Source organism: Oreochromis niloticus, linkage group LG7 (genome assembly GCF_001858045.2).
Source record: "Oreochromis niloticus isolate F11D_XX linkage group LG7, O_niloticus_UMD_NMBU, whole genome shotgun sequence".
Lineage (NCBI taxonomy): Eukaryota > Metazoa > Chordata > Actinopteri > Cichliformes > Cichlidae > Oreochromis > Oreochromis niloticus.
The window spans coordinates 49,340,733-49,363,271 of record NC_031972.2 but is presented as its reverse complement, the minus strand read 5'-3'; the positions used below and the strand labels follow the sequence as shown (position 1 = coordinate 49,363,271).

The 22,539-nt window shown below is 40.1% G+C and overlaps 2 protein-coding genes across 2 annotated transcripts in view; both read right to left on the bottom strand.

Moving 5' to 3' along the window:
- Positions 1-1,028: 1,028 nt before the first annotated feature.
- Positions 1,029-8,373, bottom strand: si:dkey-29p10.4 (E3 ubiquitin/ISG15 ligase TRIM25). The gene is made up of 7 exons (XM_005450899.4): positions 8,048-8,373; positions 5,406-6,358; positions 4,180-4,275; positions 2,856-3,104; positions 2,731-2,753; positions 2,214-2,368; positions 1,029-2,087 (listed from the first exon to the last, which is right to left on the bottom strand). The coding sequence occupies exons 1-7, from the start codon at positions 8,295-8,297 to the stop codon at positions 1,543-1,545; spliced, it is 2,271 nt and encodes a 756-aa protein (XP_005450956.1). The 5' UTR covers positions 8,298-8,373; the 3' UTR covers positions 1,029-1,542.
- A 3,352-nt stretch (positions 8,374-11,725) lies between these two features.
- The window catches only part of LOC109194158 (LHFPL tetraspan subfamily member 3 protein), a 37,499-nt gene continuing 26,685 nt past the window's right edge, over positions 11,726-22,539 (bottom strand). The window contains exon 4 of the mRNA XM_005450900.4: positions 11,726-13,295. The gene's annotated coding sequence lies outside the window, so the exon portion shown is untranslated. The remainder of the gene's footprint in view (positions 13,296-22,539) is intronic.

Genomic DNA, 22,539 nt, shown 5'->3' with positions numbered 1-22,539 from the left:
GGGATCTTAATATGAAGACATTTTGACAAGTAGACACTTTGGCTGTTATGTTTTAGATGTGGGAAACAATGGGGATCATTAATGAACACCCTGTCCCTTTATTTAGCCACACAGTTTTTTAGGGCTTCACATCACATTCATTTTATTCCTTGAAGAAGATGTGCCACGTTGTTCTACACCAACATACTATGTGCTCTCAGCTCATCTTATTGAGGGATAACAATTCCAGAAAAGCTTGCTGAGCGTGGCTGACAGACCACTAGATGGACAGGGAGAGGAGAATTTAATTATCCCGACTGTTTAAGCCTCCTCCTCCTCTTGATCTCTCACAGAAATGTCTCGCATCCTGCCTCCGTGTGCAGGCTAGAAAGGAGTGAGAAATAAAGCAAAACCCACGCAGGGTTTGTGATTACCTTTGGATCGTGTGGCTGCAAGTGTGAAATTGCTGTCATGCTTGGCTGGAGCACCTGCTCAGATTCGGGTTTCTTAAATGTTTGAAATTACATCAATAAAAGTCAGAAGAAGCTGTTGACATTGTGGGGAAATGTTTTTGTTCAACTATGTAAGAATAACTGTAGCCGTTTTCCCCAGGCCCCATTTACACTTTGATTTGTTTTCAGTTATATTACATTTGCTACTTTAATAAGTTTGTATCCACTGTGATCCACAGACAGCTGTCCCTGAACCACTGGCATTCAGTCGCTCGACCAATCATCCAGAAGGAGTTTCTGTAAATACCACTTTGATCCCACTCAATGACGTCAACTGCGCAGAACCCTAGTCAGAATAAATGAGCCACAGACTTTGCAAAGAAAAGGACAATTTAGCATCTGCTTCGGTCTGCCATCCTATCAGGGGTTTGTGCCAAAGGCAGTGTTTGTTGTCAGTAAAGCTCTCATGCTGTGGGAGCAGTCAAATTTAAAAGTTAGCACGCCAACTGTCACCTGTTGTGGGGAAACACATCACCCACTCACACACCTGTGTTTCTATTTAAAGCCCCATGGGAAGAATCGTGGCACGCAGTAACGTAGCTTTGGAAACTCTGACAGTTTATTCCAGTAGAAAGACAAATGAGTCACAACAGGAGCAATAAGGCTTACAAAGATGAGATATGTAATCTGAAGATTTTAAAATCAAATATTCAAAATAGAAACACTATACAAAATATTTGCGTATTGATCATCATTGATAACTTGCCTACCACTTAAAAACGTTCTCATTTGTTGATACATCATCTCAAAACAAAACCATAGAAAATTCTGGTCTATTAAAAAAAATATACTACCAGTGATTGACTGTTACATGTAAGGCATATTGAACAGAATTTCTATTTATTCCAGTTCTTTCAAATGATATAAAAATCACATTTATAGATCTTTGCAGAAGTCAGGGAATGTACGCAGTGTAGGACAGAACTATCATCCATGAGAAAGTTACACAACAGCGCATTTTACTGAGATAGATTAACACTAAAAAAAGGCACCACAGATTGATGAAGTTTGTAAATTAATCAGCAGAACTGATATGGTGCTTCTGTGCAGTTTAAGACTCGAACAGATCACAGATAGACAAGTGTGTTTTAGACACAGAAAAGGCTGGGTAAAGAGGATTAGTAAACCTCTGCTTGTAGGAATGCATTAAAGCTAGACTGCCCCCTGGTGTCACATTAAAGAATGATAAAATACCATCTTCAAAGTCAAGGAACACTCCTACCCTTTGCAGTCCATCTGAATCCACAGGAACTGATACTTTATTATGGAGGGCTTCAACCTTCCTTTTGTCACAGGCCAGGCACCAGGAGTAACTGTTGAACCCCAGACGAGAGTTGTCCTTTTGGCCTTTCCTCTCTATCTGAGCCTCACACAACCCCACCTTCCACCGACCATCATCCACAGACACGCTCACCTCCCAGTACCAGCGCCCCCCCTCCAGTGCTAACGAGGAAAGGACCTGTGGGAAGGAACTGAAGCGAGCCTCGTGCTCCGTGTAAGCCTGCTGAGCATCGCTGTAGGTCACCGTTCTGTTGTTATCAGACAGCTGCAGCTTAGGATGGGCCGTATCTGAATCCAAGAGGGGTATGGTGCCATCTGTGTACACGATTAAAGAGGAAGAATTTAGATGAGAAAATTAAGACTAACTGAATATCCTACCACATGTATTTAGTGCTGTGGCGTAATTAGCTGTGTGAGCTGTATAAACAGGACATGACTTACAGAGGAGCCTGTTAAGATCTCTATCTTTGCTTTGTGTATTGACGACAACTGTGTCCAGTCGCTTCTCTGTCCACTGCTGCAGACACCTCAGCCGGGGACGATTCACTTCCTCCGGGGCCTCAAACTGCTCCACATAGCTCCCCATCTCACTACTCCTGATGAAGGAGAACAGAGTCAGTAATGAGCCCAAAGACTATTGTGCAGCGAATTGCACATATAAATCCAATCTCCATTTGTTAGATGTGTGTACTTAGTGTGTGGGATTTGTACCCACAGCACAAAAGTGTCACATCGCTTTCCAAATCAGCATCCCTGCTGATTGCATTGCAAAAGAACTTTTAAAGTCAGCTTTTACCAACTAGGGTGAGCTAACTAGTACTTTCATTAAAATAAAGTAAACGATTATGCAGCATGTTTACAAAACTGTGATTTTCTGGGAGCACATTCAGCTAGTGAAATGTTCAACAAGCGGACAATTTTACCGCTGCAAAGCAGAAGTTAAAAGCAAATTACTTACAGCTGGGCAATCTTGCTGTATTCCTGCAACGTCAGAAACAACAAAAGGCATTTTACTATGTGAACATTAATAATTCAGCAGTAAATATATGCATATATTTTTTAAGCCAACAAAAATGATCTGACCATGATGAAGGCCTGGTCTTTAATAGAGTTGTCTCCTCTGGTGTCAGCCAGACTCTCCAGCGTGTGAAGGCCTTGTTGGATGGATTGAAGGGAGCTATGGAGGTGGCAGAGTTTCTCCTCTAGTCCCCCCAAAACTCGGTTCTCTTCCTTCTTCACACACCGAAGAGCCAGTTGCTCCTCCTGCTCCAAGGCCTCTTTGATGGTACTGTACTGCTGTTTCACTCCTGCTTGTGCTTCACTCAAAAGCTCCTAGACAGACACAGTATACATATATGATATGTATTAACATAATCTAGTATTGCATTTCTTTACTGTTAGTTATTATGTATTTCTGATCACTAGTATACCGTACAACAATTCAGAGATGCAAAGATATCAACTTAAGATGCTTTTCCAGTTTATTTAAATTTCAAAAAATGACATTTTTATCTTTTCCTTTTTGTATTAACTGGTTTCCTCAGCTCAAAATAAAATCCAGATTGAGCAACAGAAACGACTATATCAAGGCTGCCTCCTAAGAATCCATGAGTAGAATTAAAAAACCTGCAGGAAGTGGCAACACTTGGTCAGTCGTAAACAGAATGGTCCCTGTGGTTAGTAAACGATACCTAAACATTAGTAAAGGGTGATCTAAGAAAAAGACATCCAATTCCTCAATTTCAAACATCAGTTTAGTCACTTAAGCCTTGATTGAACTCAGTTGCGGACACAGACATGGATGGCTGGAGACACCGTGATATTATACTTCTTTGAAGTTTGCTGTCTGCTCTGCATTGGAATGTAAAGTCTCTGCAGAAGAGTTTGTACGGTCACAAATAACAGGCAGGGAGACGGACATCTGGACCCTCACACTCATTAGCTGATGGCAGCATTTATCCCACTCAGACTTTAGCATATTTGGAGATGTGAAAAGTATTTCCCTTTAATAGTATTACGGCCACTCACTTCAGTGATAGATTCTATTTAAGAGTTTAAGACAACTATCAGCTAGTCAATTAATCACTTGAATGAATGACTACTACTCAAGGAGAAGTATTTAATTGGGGGCAGCCATCAACCATGTAACCATAACCTAAAAACTTTAAGCTTAATGTCTTTACATTTTCAATCAAAGCCACCTAATATTTGTGTTATCTGTATAAAGTCTTCCCATTCTGACATGAAACAAAAAACTGGAGAAGTTTATTAACAAATTTTAGCCAATTATATGTGCTTCTAAAAAACCCTTAAATTTCAATGCAATGGGTATGAGAGAAAATCTCTTGTAATTCTTAGCGGCTAAGCAGAACGTATGCATATTTAACAACAGACTTAGCCAACTCACTTTGAAAGTCTCTTTCTTTTGAGCGAGCTCAGTCACTCGGTCCTTCACTTGCTGCTCAGCCTCTTGCAGTTGTTTGATCTCCTCTTTCAGGTTTCCCTGAGGAAAAATGTCCACAAAGATTAAAAACAAGTCACGAGTCTATGGCTTTGATTATGTCTATATTTAGCCACAAGTGCTGTATGCTCACAGCTGGACAGTTAGATATTTTTTGTTCTTCAGGCTATGTTCCTCGCCACTTTGAATTTGAAGCAAAGTAGTTTGAGCAGATTCTCCAAAATATAAAGTCCTAAGACGTATTTTAAGAAAAGCCTAAAATGATGAGGGTTATTTAGAAAATGTTTAATAAGCTGGTAGCTTAGATCTATTGAAAAACATTATTATTTTGTACTAAATTAGATACAAATGGCTGTTGCTTGCAAAACCATTAAGATACCCCTCTAAATCTCTGATTGTCGTGTTTTAAGCTTGTGAACCTTATACATTTTCCATGTGAATAAACAGACCTGTGTTTTCTCTGCTAGGGGCAACAGTGTAAATTGGAGGATAACAGACTTCCTACAATACATCTAGAAGTTACATGACGAATGATTAGTTAAAAATGGCTGTCAAAATAGCAAGTAAACTCATAGGAAAGGTCATTCGATATTCAGATAATCCGCTATCATAAATGGTCAAACAAAAGACTGAAGATATATGACCAGACAGAAAGACAAGAGAGACAACTAGATAATTTTGAATAAAATCAAGAAACCAAATATCAGGAAACAGAAGCAAAGATTACTTTAGAGACCGGCTCACCATTGCCAAATATAACCCTGCTTACAGATCATTATGGGCACAAAAAGTGATTACAGTGGTAATGATTTTGTTTGTTGTCTATCTGCCTTGTGTTTGTGTGTTAGACTGCGTGTTATTCATGCAGTGTTTGTTGTCATGTTATGCTTGTCGGAAAAAGCAGATGAGTTGAAATATTTTTGGATGTGTGCTTCTTTTCTACTCCAGGGGCGCATTAACGCAACCAGTCCAAAGTTAACCCAGCTCAGCACCTCATCTTCTGATATCTATCAGATCAAATATTTCAGATGCTCGGTCACTGCAAAGAATTTCCCACAAAACACTGTATGTTTTTAACCCATGTGTATCTGTGTAATTATTTCTCATCCGATTATCTTCAGGTACCATGCACTGAAATCAGATCTCACATGCATTAAGTCAGCAGCACTCACCCTGAGCTCTCTCTCTGCCTCCCTGATGCTGACGCATTCATGGTCACGATGGGAACCTATGACGGTACACACAGTGCACACACACACTGCACACTGCCGACAGTAGATACGGTTCATCTCATGGTGATCCTGACACTTCCAGAGGGAAATGTCTTCCACTGGAGAAACCAGGGTGTGATTTTGGAAAACTGGGGTGTCCAGGTGGGGGCGCAGGTGCTCTGAACACATGGAGGCCCCGCACACCAGACAAGTTTTCACTGCAGACTGACACCGAGTTTTAGGACAATAATGACAGGGCACAGGGGTGGTGCTTTTGTTCTCTGCCCTGGAGACGACGCCAACATGACTTGAGGATCCTGAAGCAGGTAAATTAATTTTGCTTGGAATTGGAGATGACTTGCCAGCATGGTGCACAGGAGGCTTATCTTTTCCTGGAGTTGAGGTTGCAGGAAAACTGTGAGAGGTGGGAGTTGACAAAGGCTTCTTTGGTGTCACACATACCCCTGTTACTTGCGGGTCTTTCTTGGGGGTTGCAGGAGGAGGTGCTTCACATATGTCGACTTCATTGTCAGAGTCATCCAGTATGACGACCTTTTCTGATTTATGCTGGACTGAGATGGCTTGTGGCCCATCGCTTGCAGATGATCCACTGCTGTCAGAGTTCTCTTTGGAGGTTGAGCCATCACCCTTTTTAGATTGGGAAGATTCTGGTTGTACTACTTTCTTAGATGTTTCCACAGCAGTTGACTCCCCAGTGTTATTTGACAAGGAAGTGGTGGGAATCTCTGTGTCACTGAGCAATGCACAAGGGCTCTCGACAGTTGCTCTCTTTGTTTCAGGCTGTTCAGGTACAGGTGTGCTGGCCTTCCTCTTTCCAAGGAGTCGGCTGGTGAGCGATGGCCTCCTTAAACTTGCGTCAGATGTACTTTCTTCATTGTTACTGGTGGATGAACCTTAAAAAAACACAATAAAAGATAAGCAAAACTGTTTTTAGAGAAGGCTGACTTTGCACTTTCATAGCAATGTTTCATATAAACACCTGCATGCTACCTTCTGCAAGCAAGGAAGGTAAGCAACACAGATGTAACTGTTCAGTGCACTAAAGGTTTAAAGGTGCTGCTTACACTCATGATCACACATCAAAAATAGACTTTTAACCCTGCTGTCTATTTGCTTTAAAAGAGTTCAAACTTTGACCTCAGAGTTTTAATTGGACTTTGATCTGAGACACTGCAAACAAATGCCGAACACTGCTCCCATTAAATTACACAAGAGCTAATGTTTTGTTTAAGATATTCTGTTTTAAACCTTGTGACAGCAAGAAACAAGGAAGGAAATTTGCTCAAGCACTGTAATACAATCAAATTCCGAGGTACCTGTATTTCACTTGAGTGTTAAATGTTATACTACTTCATAATTAGACTTTATTTAAGAATGCATTATGGGTTTTCGATTCCCCAACTTTTATTTGAAAGGCATTTTACTGGTGATTACTAGGTGAATAAGTTAATTAATTAGTTATAGCTTTCTCTCTCTGTTAATCCTTGCAACCTATCCAGGATGTATCTAGTCTTTCACTCGTTGTCAGAAGGAATAAGACATTGAAATGCTGAAAATTGTTGCTTAGTACTCAAATCTAAATCTAACAGTCTCACAAAAAACAGTTAAAGATGAATATTTCTAACTACGACAGATCAGAAGATTAGAGCCCAAATGGTATAGCAGTTGGTGATGATGTATGATGTATCACAGATGGAGTGGTAGTCCCCTGTCTGTTGTCCTTTTTAACAACATAATATAACACCAAAGAAATGCTAGAAATAGTATTATTGATTTTCTTTCCTGCAGGTTGCATCCATTATTAATCACATGTATTTATTTACCAGCACATCCCACTGAGATCAAATTTCTTTTACAAATGAGACCTGGCCATGCAACATGATACAAAACGCAACAACTCAGCACTGTTTGCAGTAGGGATGTGCATGACTAGTCGACTAGATGACAAACAGACAAGTGGTGCCTTCTTCTGAAGATGCCAACTGGTACTGAAATGTATTAGTGGAATAGTATTGTTGAAGGTTCAACTGAGCTCTAAAACAAAGACAGCAAAAATATAGTCTTTTAACGTAAACTGCGAGTTTTTACACAATGACGCTTCATTGTTATCCATCAATAAATTAATACAATCGAAAAATATGTTAATTTATCTGTCACTGGTCATAGATGCACATAAAAAACAAAGTTTTGGTTTGCTAAAACCTTTTTTTCTCTCAAATTAAAGATTAGACCACCATGTGCTATTAGTTTTATAGCACTTTACGTCCCCTAAGGTTGATCAATTGGTATCTTCCATTTAGAAAGCGCAATCTATTTGGTATTTATTAAGGTCTTTGGATTAGAATTAAACTAGTGAACATTTACTAGCTACAGCTAGAATGCGATTATAAGTATGCAGTAGTCTGTTTAGTTGTCTAGTTTACAGTACTTAACACATGCCCATTATGCTTGTGAGCGGGAGACCTCTGACGTTAGCAGCTAGCATTAGTTTATAATCCCGCCTTCACGTTTGTCGTTTTAAGAGTCGTTATTTCACTCGTTCGGTTACAATTTCAATGTTAACCTAACCATCTTAACTGTACCTGCAGTGCTGCGAGGCGGTGCCTGTCCTCTGGGAGTTGGTGACCGTATCAAACTGCTATGAAACGGCAAAGTCTGGTACTCGGTTTTACACCTCCACTCCGGACAGTGGTACGGCCCGTTCGGGTTAATGCTCCACAAGTCTCCAATGCATCGCTGGCAAAAACGGTGGTTACACTTCAGAGTAACCGGGTCCCGGGTCAGCTCGTTGCAGAGAGGGCACCTCGCTGGAGTATCCAACGATGCTCCCATTTTGTTTGTTTAGTTTAGTTTCGATTTCCGCGACGACATGCAGTAGTAGCAGAGGCGGAGCCAAATATTTGAATCTCGCTTCCCCTCTTTGACAGTGAGTTAAAGGTACAGTCTGTCGAATGTAGATGCATGCAGATGTGATATCTGCTCTGAAGTTTGATCTTTCTTTCTTTTCTTTTTTTTAAAAAAAGGGGGAGGGGGTATATTTTTAATATAAATTCAAGTACATGGACTGGTTCTTTAGCACTTTTTTACTCTACTTAAACACTGAAGCGCTTAATACAACATGCCTCATTCACCAAGCCATCAACCTTCTAGATGGGCTGTTCTCCATCCTGAGCTACACCACCCCACTTAATATCTCAGCAGATGAATATGAATAGAGCCTTTTTATGCCAAACTCATTATGTGGGATATCTCTTCCACAGAAGCCCCAAAAGCAGATGGCTACACCTTCCAGAGCCTGGTTCCACCAGAGGTTTCTTCCTGGTAAAAGGGAGTTATTTAATTCCCACTGCTGCCAAGTGCTCACTCGGGTTCATCTGAATTTTGTTTTTTGCTTTTTCATTATTGTTATAGAGTCTTTACCTTGCAATATAAAGCGATTTAAGGCAACTGGGTCTTTTATGTTGTGCAATATTTTTTAAAAACTGAAATGAATTAAGCAGCGCTTTTTATCTTTGTCCAGAATATCTCAGATAGGATGCCTACGTATAGGACTGTCTAGCATTTTTGTCTCTCATCTCCCTGTCCCACAGTGTGTTTAAGACCTTTATCATGGTTTAAGTCCATAAGTCCAATTCTCTGCCCAGTGGGTGAAGTTGCAAGTTACCACAAGGTCAGAAGCTGTACTTGAGCAAATATGATGAAAACTACCTCGAAGAAAAACCATTGAGGTGACAATAGATACCCAGATACTGGTTATAACTGACTGAAGTTGGTGGAAAGAAATTCCACGGCAGGTATGTCATAAAGAAACACACTATATGCTCCAAATTGTTAGAAATGACAAATGTGTTGAAAAGAGATGTAACCCCCCCCCCAAAAAAAACCAAGGTGATTATCAGCCACTGGAAATAAGTTACCAGAATTCCTAACAGTAAGAGCATAAGAAAAATAAGACTATATGAAGAGCTCCTGTTATCCTTATTTACTTAGCAAGGGTGTTGGAAAAGTTGAATTCAAATGACATATACATGTCTTTGGCATACTAATGCAAAAACTACACACATACTTTGTTGTGTGTTTATTTTTCTGAGGTAGGGATGTCAACATTTCGGACTAAAGCACAGCACTGGCAATGTATTCCACATTGTCCCACACAAACACACGCTTGCCCTACTTTTAGCTTGTTGGGCAATTGCCACCCTAGTTCCTGTGCAACTTCCTTCCAGTTTTTCTCTTCGTTTCCTTCATGACTCATCCGGTTGCAGCAAGTTTGACAGAAACGATATTTTACATTAAATGATCTGTGTTTAAAAAAAAGAAATGTTCTGTCACATAAAAGCGCAACATAACACTTGATCATTCAGTTAAAATAAAAATTACTGCAGTGATTTTATGCCCTCACACGCTGAGCTGCATTGGAATATAATTAAATCTAAATGAAGCTATTCCTCATCTCACCCCCATATACCCCACAGATTCCCATAAGGCACATAAGCCACACGCAGCACAACTCCTGAGTTGAAAATCTGGCAGTACTGAGTGCTTGAAGTCTGAGCTGCCATAAGGGGGTTGTTGATGTTACTCCTTAAAGCACCAGATGGGAACAATAATTCTCTTTTTTTCTTTCTCTCTGCGTGGAATTTCTTTTGCTTTTGCGGTCAAAACATGTGACACGGATAAAAAAAAAAGGACTATTGTGAGCGAGAGGTTAATCTTTCATAATCTCATAGTGGTTGTAGCTCTCAAACATAACTGCATTTTTCATTCGGGTTGCCTACAATATGAAGTGAGACGTGGCCTTTTATGGCAGCTGAATTATTAAGGAAAGTATTTGGGTAAAAACTATAACCCTTTTACATTTATAAATAAATAAATAAACATAAATATAAATAAAGAAATAAATACATTTATTTTCAAATACTAATGCAACTGCTAAACACTTTATATTTTTCCTCTCAAATCTAAATTTGTTCTTTCAAAGCTTTTATTTTGTAGTAGCAGCTCATCTCATTCAGTGATAGAAGAGTTCAGTGTACTGGCTCCTTAACTTCGATTTGCATTTAGTATTTTTTTTTTTTTTTGGAGTGTAGCTGTTGCAAAGAAAATTTCCAGAAACAAGAAGTGACCCAAGTGTACCCCGTGCAATTGCAGATGTAGAAACCACATCACTGATGTAATTCTGTTTCTTTTCAAAAGAAAAGTAATAATTATGAAAGAAACCTCTATTGAAAAATGCAGTGCTTTAAAACTATAACAGTAGTTCGATATTAGTTCCTTGTAAGTCCCAATCCTTCAAACAGCAATTCTTTCTGCCACTCTGTGCTCCTGGAAAATGAAGGAATGATTGCACAACCAAAACAAGAAGATGGTGATTGTATGTTTTGTTAGTAGCTATTGAAAGCTTACCATAGATAGCTCAAAGGTTGGATGGTAAAACAACTGGAATAAGTGTGGAAATTCTACCTGCAAAAGAAGAGCAGCTCCAATATTGAGTGAATTAAGAAGTTTAAAGCACGTGTTACATTTTCAGTGTCACTGAGTTGAGCGAGTCCACTTGGGTTTGAGTAAATTTAATCACTAGAGCCTGAAAGTGAAACTGCATAGATGTCCATGTACCAATTAATTTTTTGTGACCACGCTGACTTTTCTGCAACACTGTACATTACAGTGCACCAATTATGCATACATCCATATCCCTCCAATAGAGCTCTTTGATCCTAGATTGCTGGCTGACTTGTACTTATGAGATTATCTAGTAGCAGAATTAAGGCCTGTCTTCTGTTTAAACAGCTCCTAGTTTGGATTCCTACTCTTCCACAGCATGTCTTCTGTCCTGCAGCCCTCCCCTCACCCCCAGCTGCTCACAGCAGATGCCTCTCTCATTGTAAGGTCTTTACCTTAGAATATAAAGTGCCTTGAGGTGACTGCTGTTGTGATCTGGTGCTATATAAATAAAATACAATTTAATTGAATCCTTCTTCCAAACTCCAAGCATATTTGAAAACGTAATAATGAAACCTACTAACCATCTGTGCTGTTTGCAATTGTCTAAATGTATACAATGCAACAGAGGAGCCCAAGTCCCAGGAGAAAAGATGCTCAAAAGTGAGCTAGTTTTAGTTTTATTAGTAACTAAATCGGCATAACCTAGAAGATACAGTGGGTAAATGACAGGACAGGGGGGAGGGTGCAAGGCTGCGTTTAGCCATTTAAACAGCAGAGAATAAACCATAATGTGTATTTTTTATTATATATATATATTTTTTTACAGTATTTGTGTTTACAGCTACCTTAAAGATAATCACAACTGTCACATGTCTCATCCATTTACATGGTTTGCCCTTTAAAAACTTCATAGCTTTGGTTGAAATAATAAATTTTAAGAAGCACAACAGAGATTTACAGTGAAAACCTTTATTAAGTGTTAATATTATTTTTTAAGGAATCTCTTTCAATGCTGTAAGTTAATCACCTTTTCCATATTTGCTAATTGGCATCTACAGAATATCTATTTACACAAGAACACACCCACAGGTGAGGCTGGGACAGGCCTTACTAATTCATTATTACTTGAGTTCAATACTCAGGCACACCAGTCACCCCACGTTATACTCCCACCCCCTTTATGTTACCCTGTATGTCCCAACAAAACAAAGAGACAAAAGGAGTCAAAGAGGGAGAAACAGAAAGACAGACCTGGACTAAGACATAGACCCACAGATTTAGATTAACAACAGGACAATTGTGTGTGAGGCTGGCATATTGGTTCACTAGACCAACAAACTATTGCACACACCACATTCACACCAGCACTCACATACGTGCATGCACTCGCTCAAATACCCACCGACCTCCTTACGGTATGCACTCATACAGAACCACACAGTCATACAGTAGCTAGGAGTCCTGCAGCAGTCCTAATAGCCACCATCACAGTGTAGATACACAAACTATAAAATATTAGATTTCTTCTTAAACTGAAGCGCTGTGCAAAGTTAGCTAGCGGGGCATTAAATGGACTTAGTTAAAATACCTATAACATCTTAAATATTTACTGTACATACTTTGTAATACAAGTTGTGTCTGTTTTAGGTGACAATATTCTTATAAAAGAGTCTTAAATATCTTTTTCTCTAGTAAAGTGAGGGGGAACAAGGGGGGTGGGGGCACATAAGCAAATAAAACTCTCTTTTAAGTGTCAAACCTAAACACAACAGATTTACATAAACCCGATATTATCTGAAAATGAGAAGTTTCTTTTTTTCACAAATAAAACATGATAGGCATTCTGACGGTGACACACACAGCTAAGTGTTAACATACTTTAATACTTGTAATTACAGAATTTTGTTTATGTTTTGTTTGAATGTAAAATCTTGTGTATGAGTTGTAGTGTGTGTGTGTGTGTGTGAGAGAGAGAGAAAGTGTGTGTGTGTTTGTGTTTTGTCTGTGCTCACACTGCAAGTGTACAATGTCAACCCTGTGTCTTTGCAGGTAGGTAGTGGGTAGTCCATATACTTGTCGACAGATTAACAGTCTCTGCCCCTTGCCATGGTCTATGAAATGTTGTGCAAGGCTCAGACACATTAGGATAGAAGTGCTTTGGGCTCCATCTAAATGCTGGGGATGACATAAGGACTGTGAGCACAATGGTGAGCACAACATCAAAGGTAGGTTACATTGGGGTTTTTTGGCAGGTAGTTGCAAAAGGCAGGCTGGCTGGTTCAACAGAATTCCTCTCCACCACACACTCGGACCGCCTCCCTCCTTTTTAAGCTGATGTTGATCGACTGGTACTTTATGAAAACAGACACGTGGATCTTCGGGAACCTGCAACAAAGAAAGTGAAAGACATAGTGTATTTTGCAAGTATCTGCTATTCCGATTTTTACAATTGTTAGTCAAGAGTTTTGCTTACGCATTCGTACACCATGACCTTGTTAAGATTAATAATGCTGGATGGGGAAAAAACATTTCATCTATACTTCATTGCCTTGCAGGGCAAATGTGTGCAAAATATGCTTAATTAGCAGTGTTGCTCATTTGTCTTTGTTCTGTTTTGCATGGCTGCATGTAGAGAATTGTGAATGTAATCACTGAGCTGTTTTTTTGCTCATAATTGTTACTCTGCATGCTTTGTGAACTGTTGCTTGCATGCTTCTTTTTAATCCTTTCAGTAAGGTATTACTCATTTTTGAATTGCTTAAACACTGTACATCGGTAGGACTTTATAGAACTTTATAAATGCAAACGACTGACATGCTGCAGTTGCGCTGATTCACTGATTTTTTTATATTCATAATTGCAGTGGTTGTATTTATGCATAAAGCATGGTTAATTTGTTTTACTGAGATTAAAACATATCAAGTCATTACATTAGAGCAATTTATGTCAGTTAATTTCTCAGTTGGCTGTCCTTGTGCTCTATATTGTCTGCACGTGAATCTTTGTCTTAAGACATTATAATGTTTTTTGAGTACCTTTGTACGGTACCGGGGTTCTTTTTGTCACAATGTGATTTGAATGTGGACCCAAATGCATATCTGAGTCCTGCACTATAAACCCTGAGGTTACCTAATTATGCTGTGATGCTAAACGTCTTTGGACGAGGTTATGTTCTAGATTAGACATCAATGGATATGAACTCACCACCTTGTGACCAGTAAGTCCTCTAGAAAATGCCATCACCATTCCTGGAAAGTCCCTTGGACCTTTGTATCTAATGTCTTTTTGTTTTCCTGATGAGTATCAGCAATAAAATATAGATTTTTGAATCCAACTTTATTTCTTTATTTTTTCTTTTTTTTGGCTCCAAACAAATTTACATCAGTTTTACTCTTTGATAAACAATATGATCTTCTAACAGGGCACCTATTTGTGATCACTCACCTTACGTTAAATTTGTAGACTAAGCTTACAATATAAACCTTGTACAAAAAATTAGGAAGTTTTTGTTTGATCAATGATTTCTAGGTTGTAACGATCCTTCATGGCGGAAAATCTTCTGTCATTGGAAAGTCTGTTTATTTCCCCTTAAATGGTGCCAAGTTTGTACGGAAAATACATTTGTGGGTTAGGCATCTGAAGGGAGCCATGGTACAATGTCCAAATTAAAGGAAAAGTTCCATATAATGAGTGATGTCAGAGACGGGCCGCAAAGTGGGCATCCTAAGAAGACCATTTCCTCACCCTGTTAGTACTTAGGAACTGCAGGCGGTCGTCTACAAATTTGCAGTCAAGTTTTGCAGAATGATGCAAGACTGCACAAAGCCAATCTCTGGTCTCATAGGACTGCCAGGAGACCTGTCATAACTGCCCTTCATTGTTGTGCCCATTTATGCTGGTGTCAGCAACATGTGCACTGGAACCTGAACACGTTATGTTCAGCGATGAGTCCAGAACAAGACTTGTTATCATTGGAGGCAATCTCTCTTCAGAGAGATATCAAGATGAGATTTTGCAGCCAGCAGCAATCCCATATCTCCACAGTCTGGGCCCTCAAAGATGACAAGTGTCCCCCACAGATCAGGGTTTAACAGAGACTACCTCCAGAATTGGAAGTGGAGAGGTTGGAATGGCCTGCCTACAGTCCTGACCTCAACCTCACTGAGCACTTGTGGGATCAGCTTGGGTGTGCAGTTCATGCCAGAGGGACCAACAAAGCCACACTGGCTGACTTAAAAACAAATGTTGGTTGAAGGATGGGATGCCATTTTAGCATGAGGAGGAGGTACCAGGCTGTTGTGGCTGTGTACAGTTCTTCCACATGCTACTGAGGCAGCTGTGTGGTAATTGAATAAAATTGTTAGGTTACCAACATCTCTTGTTTCCTCAGACTTCAATCGTCCTAACCCTAACCCATACACCATTTAAAGGGGAATAAATAGACTTTCAATGGTAGTTTTATTGCCAAGAAGCATTGTTACATCAATGATTTGTCAGCAGCAGCTGTGTTGCAAACTATTTTATGTGTTTAACCTCTTCATATATTACAGTTTTATCTTCTTGTGTGACATTTTTGGTTGATTAGATCAGGGGTGTCGAACTCCAGGCCTCGAGGACCGGTGTCCTGCAGGTTTTAGATGTCACCCTGGGTCAACACACCTGAATCAAATGATTAGTTCATTACCCGGCCTCTGGAGAACTTCAAGACATGTTGGCTGTGTCCCAATTCAGGGTCTGCACGCTTGAAGTACGCACACTACGCGTACTACGTACGGTGCGTACTATAAGTACGAGAAGTGCGGAAGCGAGAGGCTTGTGAAATGGGACGGTTTAGCCTCCGTCGAGCTGTTCAGGTTGCCTAGCAACCATGATACTAACCGCGAGAAACGTTTCATACAGCATTGTATGACATAAATGAAGGAGAAAAAAAACGTGTTGTTGGTCATTCATTTTTGTCATGACATCACTTTGATTAGTTGAGTATCTGAGGCTGAGACCACGGGACTGTAAAACATGATTGTTGGGCTTCATTTCGGTACTGAACAGTCATTTCAGGATCAGTTAGTAAATAACAATTAGCTTATGTTGTTCATGAGACTAAAATCATCTCACTGTAGTAATGTAAATATAATATGGCCAATATTATATGTATTGTCAGACTATTATGATATCTATCTATCTATATATATATACATATACACACACACACACACATTATATACATATATATATGTATATATATATATATATATATATATATATATATATATATATACATATATACATACATATACACATATATATATATATATACATATACACACACATATATATATATATCTTTGACAGTGTATAGATGCATTATACATAAGAGACAAATATTGTTCGTTTAATATGTTGGCATTATTACATTTGGCCCAATGCTTACATATATGTGTAAAAAGGAAAATGTACGAGCTGTGAAAACTGTTTCTGATAGAATGAAGAGTAGACTGATATATGAAATATTCCTTTATTGGGTGAGAAAATCATACCATGTCATAACTGCTTTAAGTCATACAGAATAGATATCAGAGCCTTAAACAGGCTGACTTCTGCTAAATGGGTCAAACTGGGCAGAAAGTATACAAACACATAACATCCTTATAGAATATGATGTAACACTATAGATCAACTTAGCTCAGAATATATAAAGCATATAAACAACTAGAAAGCGAAAATTTCAGAAGAAATTTTATGTGTGCCTATGCCGCTGCTAATCACTGTAGTTGCCATTCATACGGTTACAGAGAGCAAAACTCAGAAGAGCAGCCATTCTCCACCATGAACTATGGTAAAAACAAACACCGTTCACACTTCACAGATGACAGCTTACAGTTTTGTGTAAAGATGAAGTTACTTTGTACAGCGCCGATTTGCAGACGCTGTGCACACAGGTTCATGAGCAGAAGTCCCATTGTACCACGGCAGACCCGACAATGTTTGCATGAACACGCTTTGAAGCATTACATTATGGACCACTTTTCACACATGCATTCACTTTTTGTTTTTTGTTATTTTTACACAGTGTTCTGAATTATGAACAATGGTCTACAGCCAATCTTGTGTATTATTATACAAACTTTGGTTGTGAGATTCAGATAACTATTTAATAAAAGCTAAATATTTTATATGAGAGTAAGAAAGAAAAGTATATCTTTGTGTCCACCTTTCTCTGTTAATGCCCTAGCTGCCCCCCCCCCCCGGCAAAAGCTTTGCTAGATCCGCCCCTGCACAGTTACCAGCTGTCAGCTACACAAAAACAACTCATAACTTCCCTTCAACTCATTCATGTCACCTAAAGTGTAAACCTGTTTCTCCATCACCAGTTCAGCTCTGATGATTCAGTAAGGACATCTCCTGATTTCATCTTCATGCTCCAGCAAACATCAGCTGATACTAGAAATTAAAATCAAAAGAATTCTAACAACAGCTGATCAAGCTTAAACGTGCTGCTGTTGTTTAGCGCGATAAATAAGAGCGAACAGCCGATCATTGATCAGTTTCATGATTGACGTTTCAACACGCGAGAGAATGACAGGGGAGGCTTCGTAACGACAGAATAAATCATGTTTTCTCTGAATGTGGGACGATTCCGTTTGTACGGCACGGCAACTCTATGAACTAACCCTAATGAATAAAATAAAGTCCAATGTCAGTAACTTAGTGCGCACACAGCTGTATATAAACTCCCGTGGCAGTACGATTGTAAAAGGTCAACGAAAATAAATTACACCTAAACTCGGTTTATATCTGACCCAAATAGAGTGCAGGTCATAACTTCTTACCTGAAATTCAGTTCACCTCACGCTCCTGCCTTCGCTTTCCCTGATCCACGATTGACCTCCGCGTTAGCAAACACCGGTCAATCGGCGGTAGCCTCACCGCCTTTTATGTCTCGTTCGCGGCATGTCCTTTCTGTCACACACCGGTGGATAGCTGCCCTCTGATGTAGCTCCACCACCAAACAACTCAGTTATTTTTTCCACATCGACCAGCATCATCGGCCCATATAAATGAAAAATAAGTCCAGCTAAGACACAGACCCTTGCCGAGCGATCGGGCGATGAAACAAATTTTAGCCACCTCACTATCAGCCAAGCCTGGGTGGTTTTTCACGAAGGGTCGCTAGCAGCGCTAGCTGGCTAAGCTAGCGGCGCTAGCTAGCTAGCCGGCTATCAGCAACACGTAAGAGAAATGTTGCTAAATAAACTACACCTAAACTCGGTTTATATCTGACCCAAATAGAGTGCAGGTCATAACTTCTTACCTGAAATTCAGTTCACCTCACGCTCCTGCCTTTGCTTTCCCTGATCCACGATTGACCTCCGTGTTAGCAAACACCGGTCGATCGGCGGTCGCGGCATGTCCTTTCTGTCATACACCGGTGGATAGCTGCCCACTGTTGTAGCTCCGCATTATAGCACCACCAAACAACTCAGTTATTTTTTCCACATCCAGCTGTAACTCCGATTCTGTGCGAGCATTTGCGAGAGACCGGGGAGGTGAAAGGAGAGAGAGAGTCCCCTCGCTGTGCATTTGTAGCCAAGTGCGGCAGCTAGCTAGGTAGCCGGCTAGCTGTCAGGCAGGACCGAGGTCGTCAGAGCACTGTCGCTAATATGATAAAACAAGCAGATATTTGAAGTTTACACACCTACATTCTCGCCTGAAAATATCTTAAAAGTTTATTTTGTGACCTAGAAACACTAATAAAAGACATATAAAACGAAGTGGTGGCCGCCATTGTTTAACTCGGCAGAGGTGTGCTATGAATTGTGGGATATGGAGTTTTCCACCAAGCATAGAAGCCATTGTGTTTACCGTAAGTATTCAATGGTTCGCGCAACCTTAAAACCTCCAATGGTTCCTGAAAGCAGCGAGGATGTGCGCGCCATTGATATTGTCATCATTACGGTATCCAAATAAGGGTAGACAGGCTGTACCACTCCCGGCATACCACTAGAGAGAGCCAACACACCACAAATGAAGTTTGAAATTTGTTTCAATGGGACCAAAAGATGGCGCCAACACACCACAAATGAAGTCTGTTTATTTGGCGCCAAAAGATGAATTGGCCTAAATTTGCACTAAAATATTAATATTTAAAAAACTATAAAAGTCATAAACACCAAAAGTCATGACATAATAGTCCAGCTCCAGCCGCACAAAATGATCTAACATATGTAACCCTAATGTCAAAACTGTTCGGCAGAGGAGCGCGGGAAAATTTTCACTAAAATATTAATATTTAAAAAACTATAAAATTCCTAAACACCAAAAGTCATAGCACACCATTCCAGATCCGGCCGCACAAAATGAGGTAACATATATGAAGCTTGTCTCAAAACTGCGGGGCGAGATTCGCTGCAAAATTTCAGGCGGAAACTGGAGAATAATAATAATAATAACTAGAAAGCGAAAATTTCAGAAGAAATTTTATGTGTGCCTATGCCGCTGCTAATCACTGTAGTTTGCCATTCATACGGCTACAGAGAGCAAAACTCAGAAGAGCAGCCATTCTCCACCATGAACTATGGTAAAAACAAACACCGCTCACGCTTCACAGATGACAGCTTACAGTTTTGTGTAAAGATGAAGTTACTTTGTACAGCGCCGATTTGCAGACGCTGTGCACACAGGTTCATGAGCAGAAGTCCCATTGTAGCACGGCAGACCCGACAATGTTTGCATGAACACACTTTGAAGCATTACATTATAGACCACTTTTCACACATGCATTCACTTTTTGTTTTTTGTTATTTTTACACAGTGTTCTGAATTATGAACAATGGTCTACAGCCAATCCTGTGTATTATTATACAAACTTTGGTTGTGAGATTCAGATAACTATTTAATAAAAGCTAAATATTTTATATGAGAGTAAGAAAGAAAAGTATATCTTTGTGTCCACCTTTCTCTGTTAATGCCCTAGCTCCCCCCCCCCTAAAAGCTTTGCTAGATCCGCCCCTGCACAGTTACCAGCTGTCAGCTACACAAAAAGGAGCTTGGTCTTTGTCTCTCAGAAACAACTCATAACTTCCCTTCAACTCATTCATGTCACCTAAAGTGTAAACCTGTTTCTCCATCACCAGTTCAGCTCTGATGATTCAGTAAGGACATCTCCTGATTTCATCTTCATGCTCCAGCAAACATCAGCTGATACTAGAAATTAAAATCAAAAGAATTCTAACAACAGCTGATCAAGCTTAAACGTGCTGCTGTTGTTTAGCGCGATAAATAAGAGCGAACAGCCGATCATTGATCAGTTTCATGATTGACGTTTCAACACGCGAGAGAATGACAGGGGAGGCTTCGTAACGACAGAATAAATCATAATGTTTTCTCTGAATGTGGGACGATTCCGTTTGTACGGCACGGCAACTCTATGAACTAACCCTAATGAATAAAATAAAGTCCAACGTCAGTAACTTAGTACGCACACAGCTGTATATAAACTCCCGTGGCATTACGATTGTAAAAGGTCAACGAAAATAAATTACACCTAAACTCGGTTTATATCTGACCCAAATAGAGAGCGACCGGGTGCTGACACGAGTTTCACCCGCCTCAATATAAGCCAAGCCTGGGTGCTTTTTCACGAAGGGTTGCTAGCGGCGCGAGCTAACTATGCTAGCGGCGCTAGCTAGCTAGCCGGCTATCAGCAACACATAAGAGAACTGCTGCTAAATAAACTACACCTAAACTCGGTTTATATCTGACCCAAATAGAGAGCGACCGGGTGCTGACACGAGTTTCACCCGCCTCAATATAAGCCAAGCCTGGGTGCTTTTTCACGAAGGGTTGCTAGCGGCGCGAGCTAACTATGCTAGCGGCGCTAGCTAGCTAGCCGGCTATCAGCAACACATAAGAGAACTGCTGCTAAATAAACTACACCTAAACTCGGTTTATATCTGACCCAAATAGAGTGCAGTTCATAACTTCTTACCTGAAATTCAGTTCACCTCACGCTCCTGCCTTCGCTTTCCCTGATCCATGATTGACCACCGCGTTAGCAATCGCCTGCCCGGCCTCATATGTCTCGTTGGCGGCATGTCCTTTCTGTCACACACCGGTGGGTAGCTGCCCTCTGTTGTAGCTCCACCACCAAACAACTCAGTTATTTTTTCCACATCCAGCTGTAACTGCGATTCTATGCGAGCATTTGCGAGAGACCAGGGAGGTGAAACGACAGAGAGAGTCCCCTCGCTATCCATTTGCAGCCAAGCGCGGCAGCTAGCTAGGTAGCCAGCTAGGTAGCCGGCTAGCTGTCAGGCAGGACCGACGTAGTCAGAGCACTGTCGCTAAATATGGGATGTCTTGATAAAACAAGCAGATATTTGAAGTTTACACACCTACATTCTCGCCTGAAAATATCTTAAAAGCTTATTTTGTGACCTAGAAACATGAATAAAAGACATATAAAACGAAGTGGTGGCCGCCATTGTTCACTCTGTAGAGGCGTGCTATGAATTGTGGGATATTGAGTTTTCCACCAAGCATTACCGTAACTTTTGAATGATTTGCGCAACCTTAAAAATTCCAAGGGCTCCTGAAAGCAGCGACGCTGTGCGCACCGTTGAAATTGTCATCATTACGGTAATCCAAATAAGGGTACACAGGCTGTACCACTCCCGGCATACCACTAGAGAGAGCCAAGACACCACAAATGAAGTCTGTTTATTTGGCGCCAAAAGATGAATTGGCCTAAATTTGCACTAAAATATTAATATTTAAAAAACTATAAAAGTTATAAACACCAAAAGTCATAACATAATAGTCCAGCTCCAGCCGCACAAAATGATCTAACATATGTAACCCTAATGTCAAAACTGTTTGGCAGAGGAGCGCGGGAAAATTTTCACTAAAATATTAATATTTAAAAAACTATAAAATTCATAAACACCAAAAGTCATAGCACACCATTCCAGATCCGGCCGCACAAAATGAGGTAACATATATGAAGCTTGTCTCAAAACTGCGAGGCGAGATTCGCTGCAAAATTTCAGGCGGAAACTGGAGAATAATAATAATAACTAGAAAGCGAAAATTTCAGAAGAAATTTTATGTGTGCCTATGCCGCTGCTAATCACTGTAGTTGCCATTCATACGGCTACAGACAGCAAAACTCAGAAGAGCAGCCATTCTCCACCATGAACTATGGTAAAAACAAACACCGCTCACGCTTCACAGATGACAGCTTACAGTTTTGTGTAAAGATGAAGTTACTTCGTACAGCGCCGATTTGCAGACGCTGTGCACACAGGTTCATGAGCAGAAGTCCCATTGTACCACGGCAGACCCGACAATGTTTGCATGAACACGCTTTGAAGCATTACATTATAGACCACTTTTCACACATGCATTCACTTTTTGTTTTTTGTTATTTCTACACAGTGTTCTGAATTATGAACAATGGTCTACAGCCAATCTTGTGTATTATTATACAAACTTTGGTTGTGAGATTCAGATAACTATTTAATAAAAGCTAAATATTTTATATGAGAGTAAGAAAGAAAAGTATATCTTTATGTCCACCTTTCTCTGTTAATGCCCTACCTGGCCCCCTGGCAAAAGCTTTGCTAGATCCGCC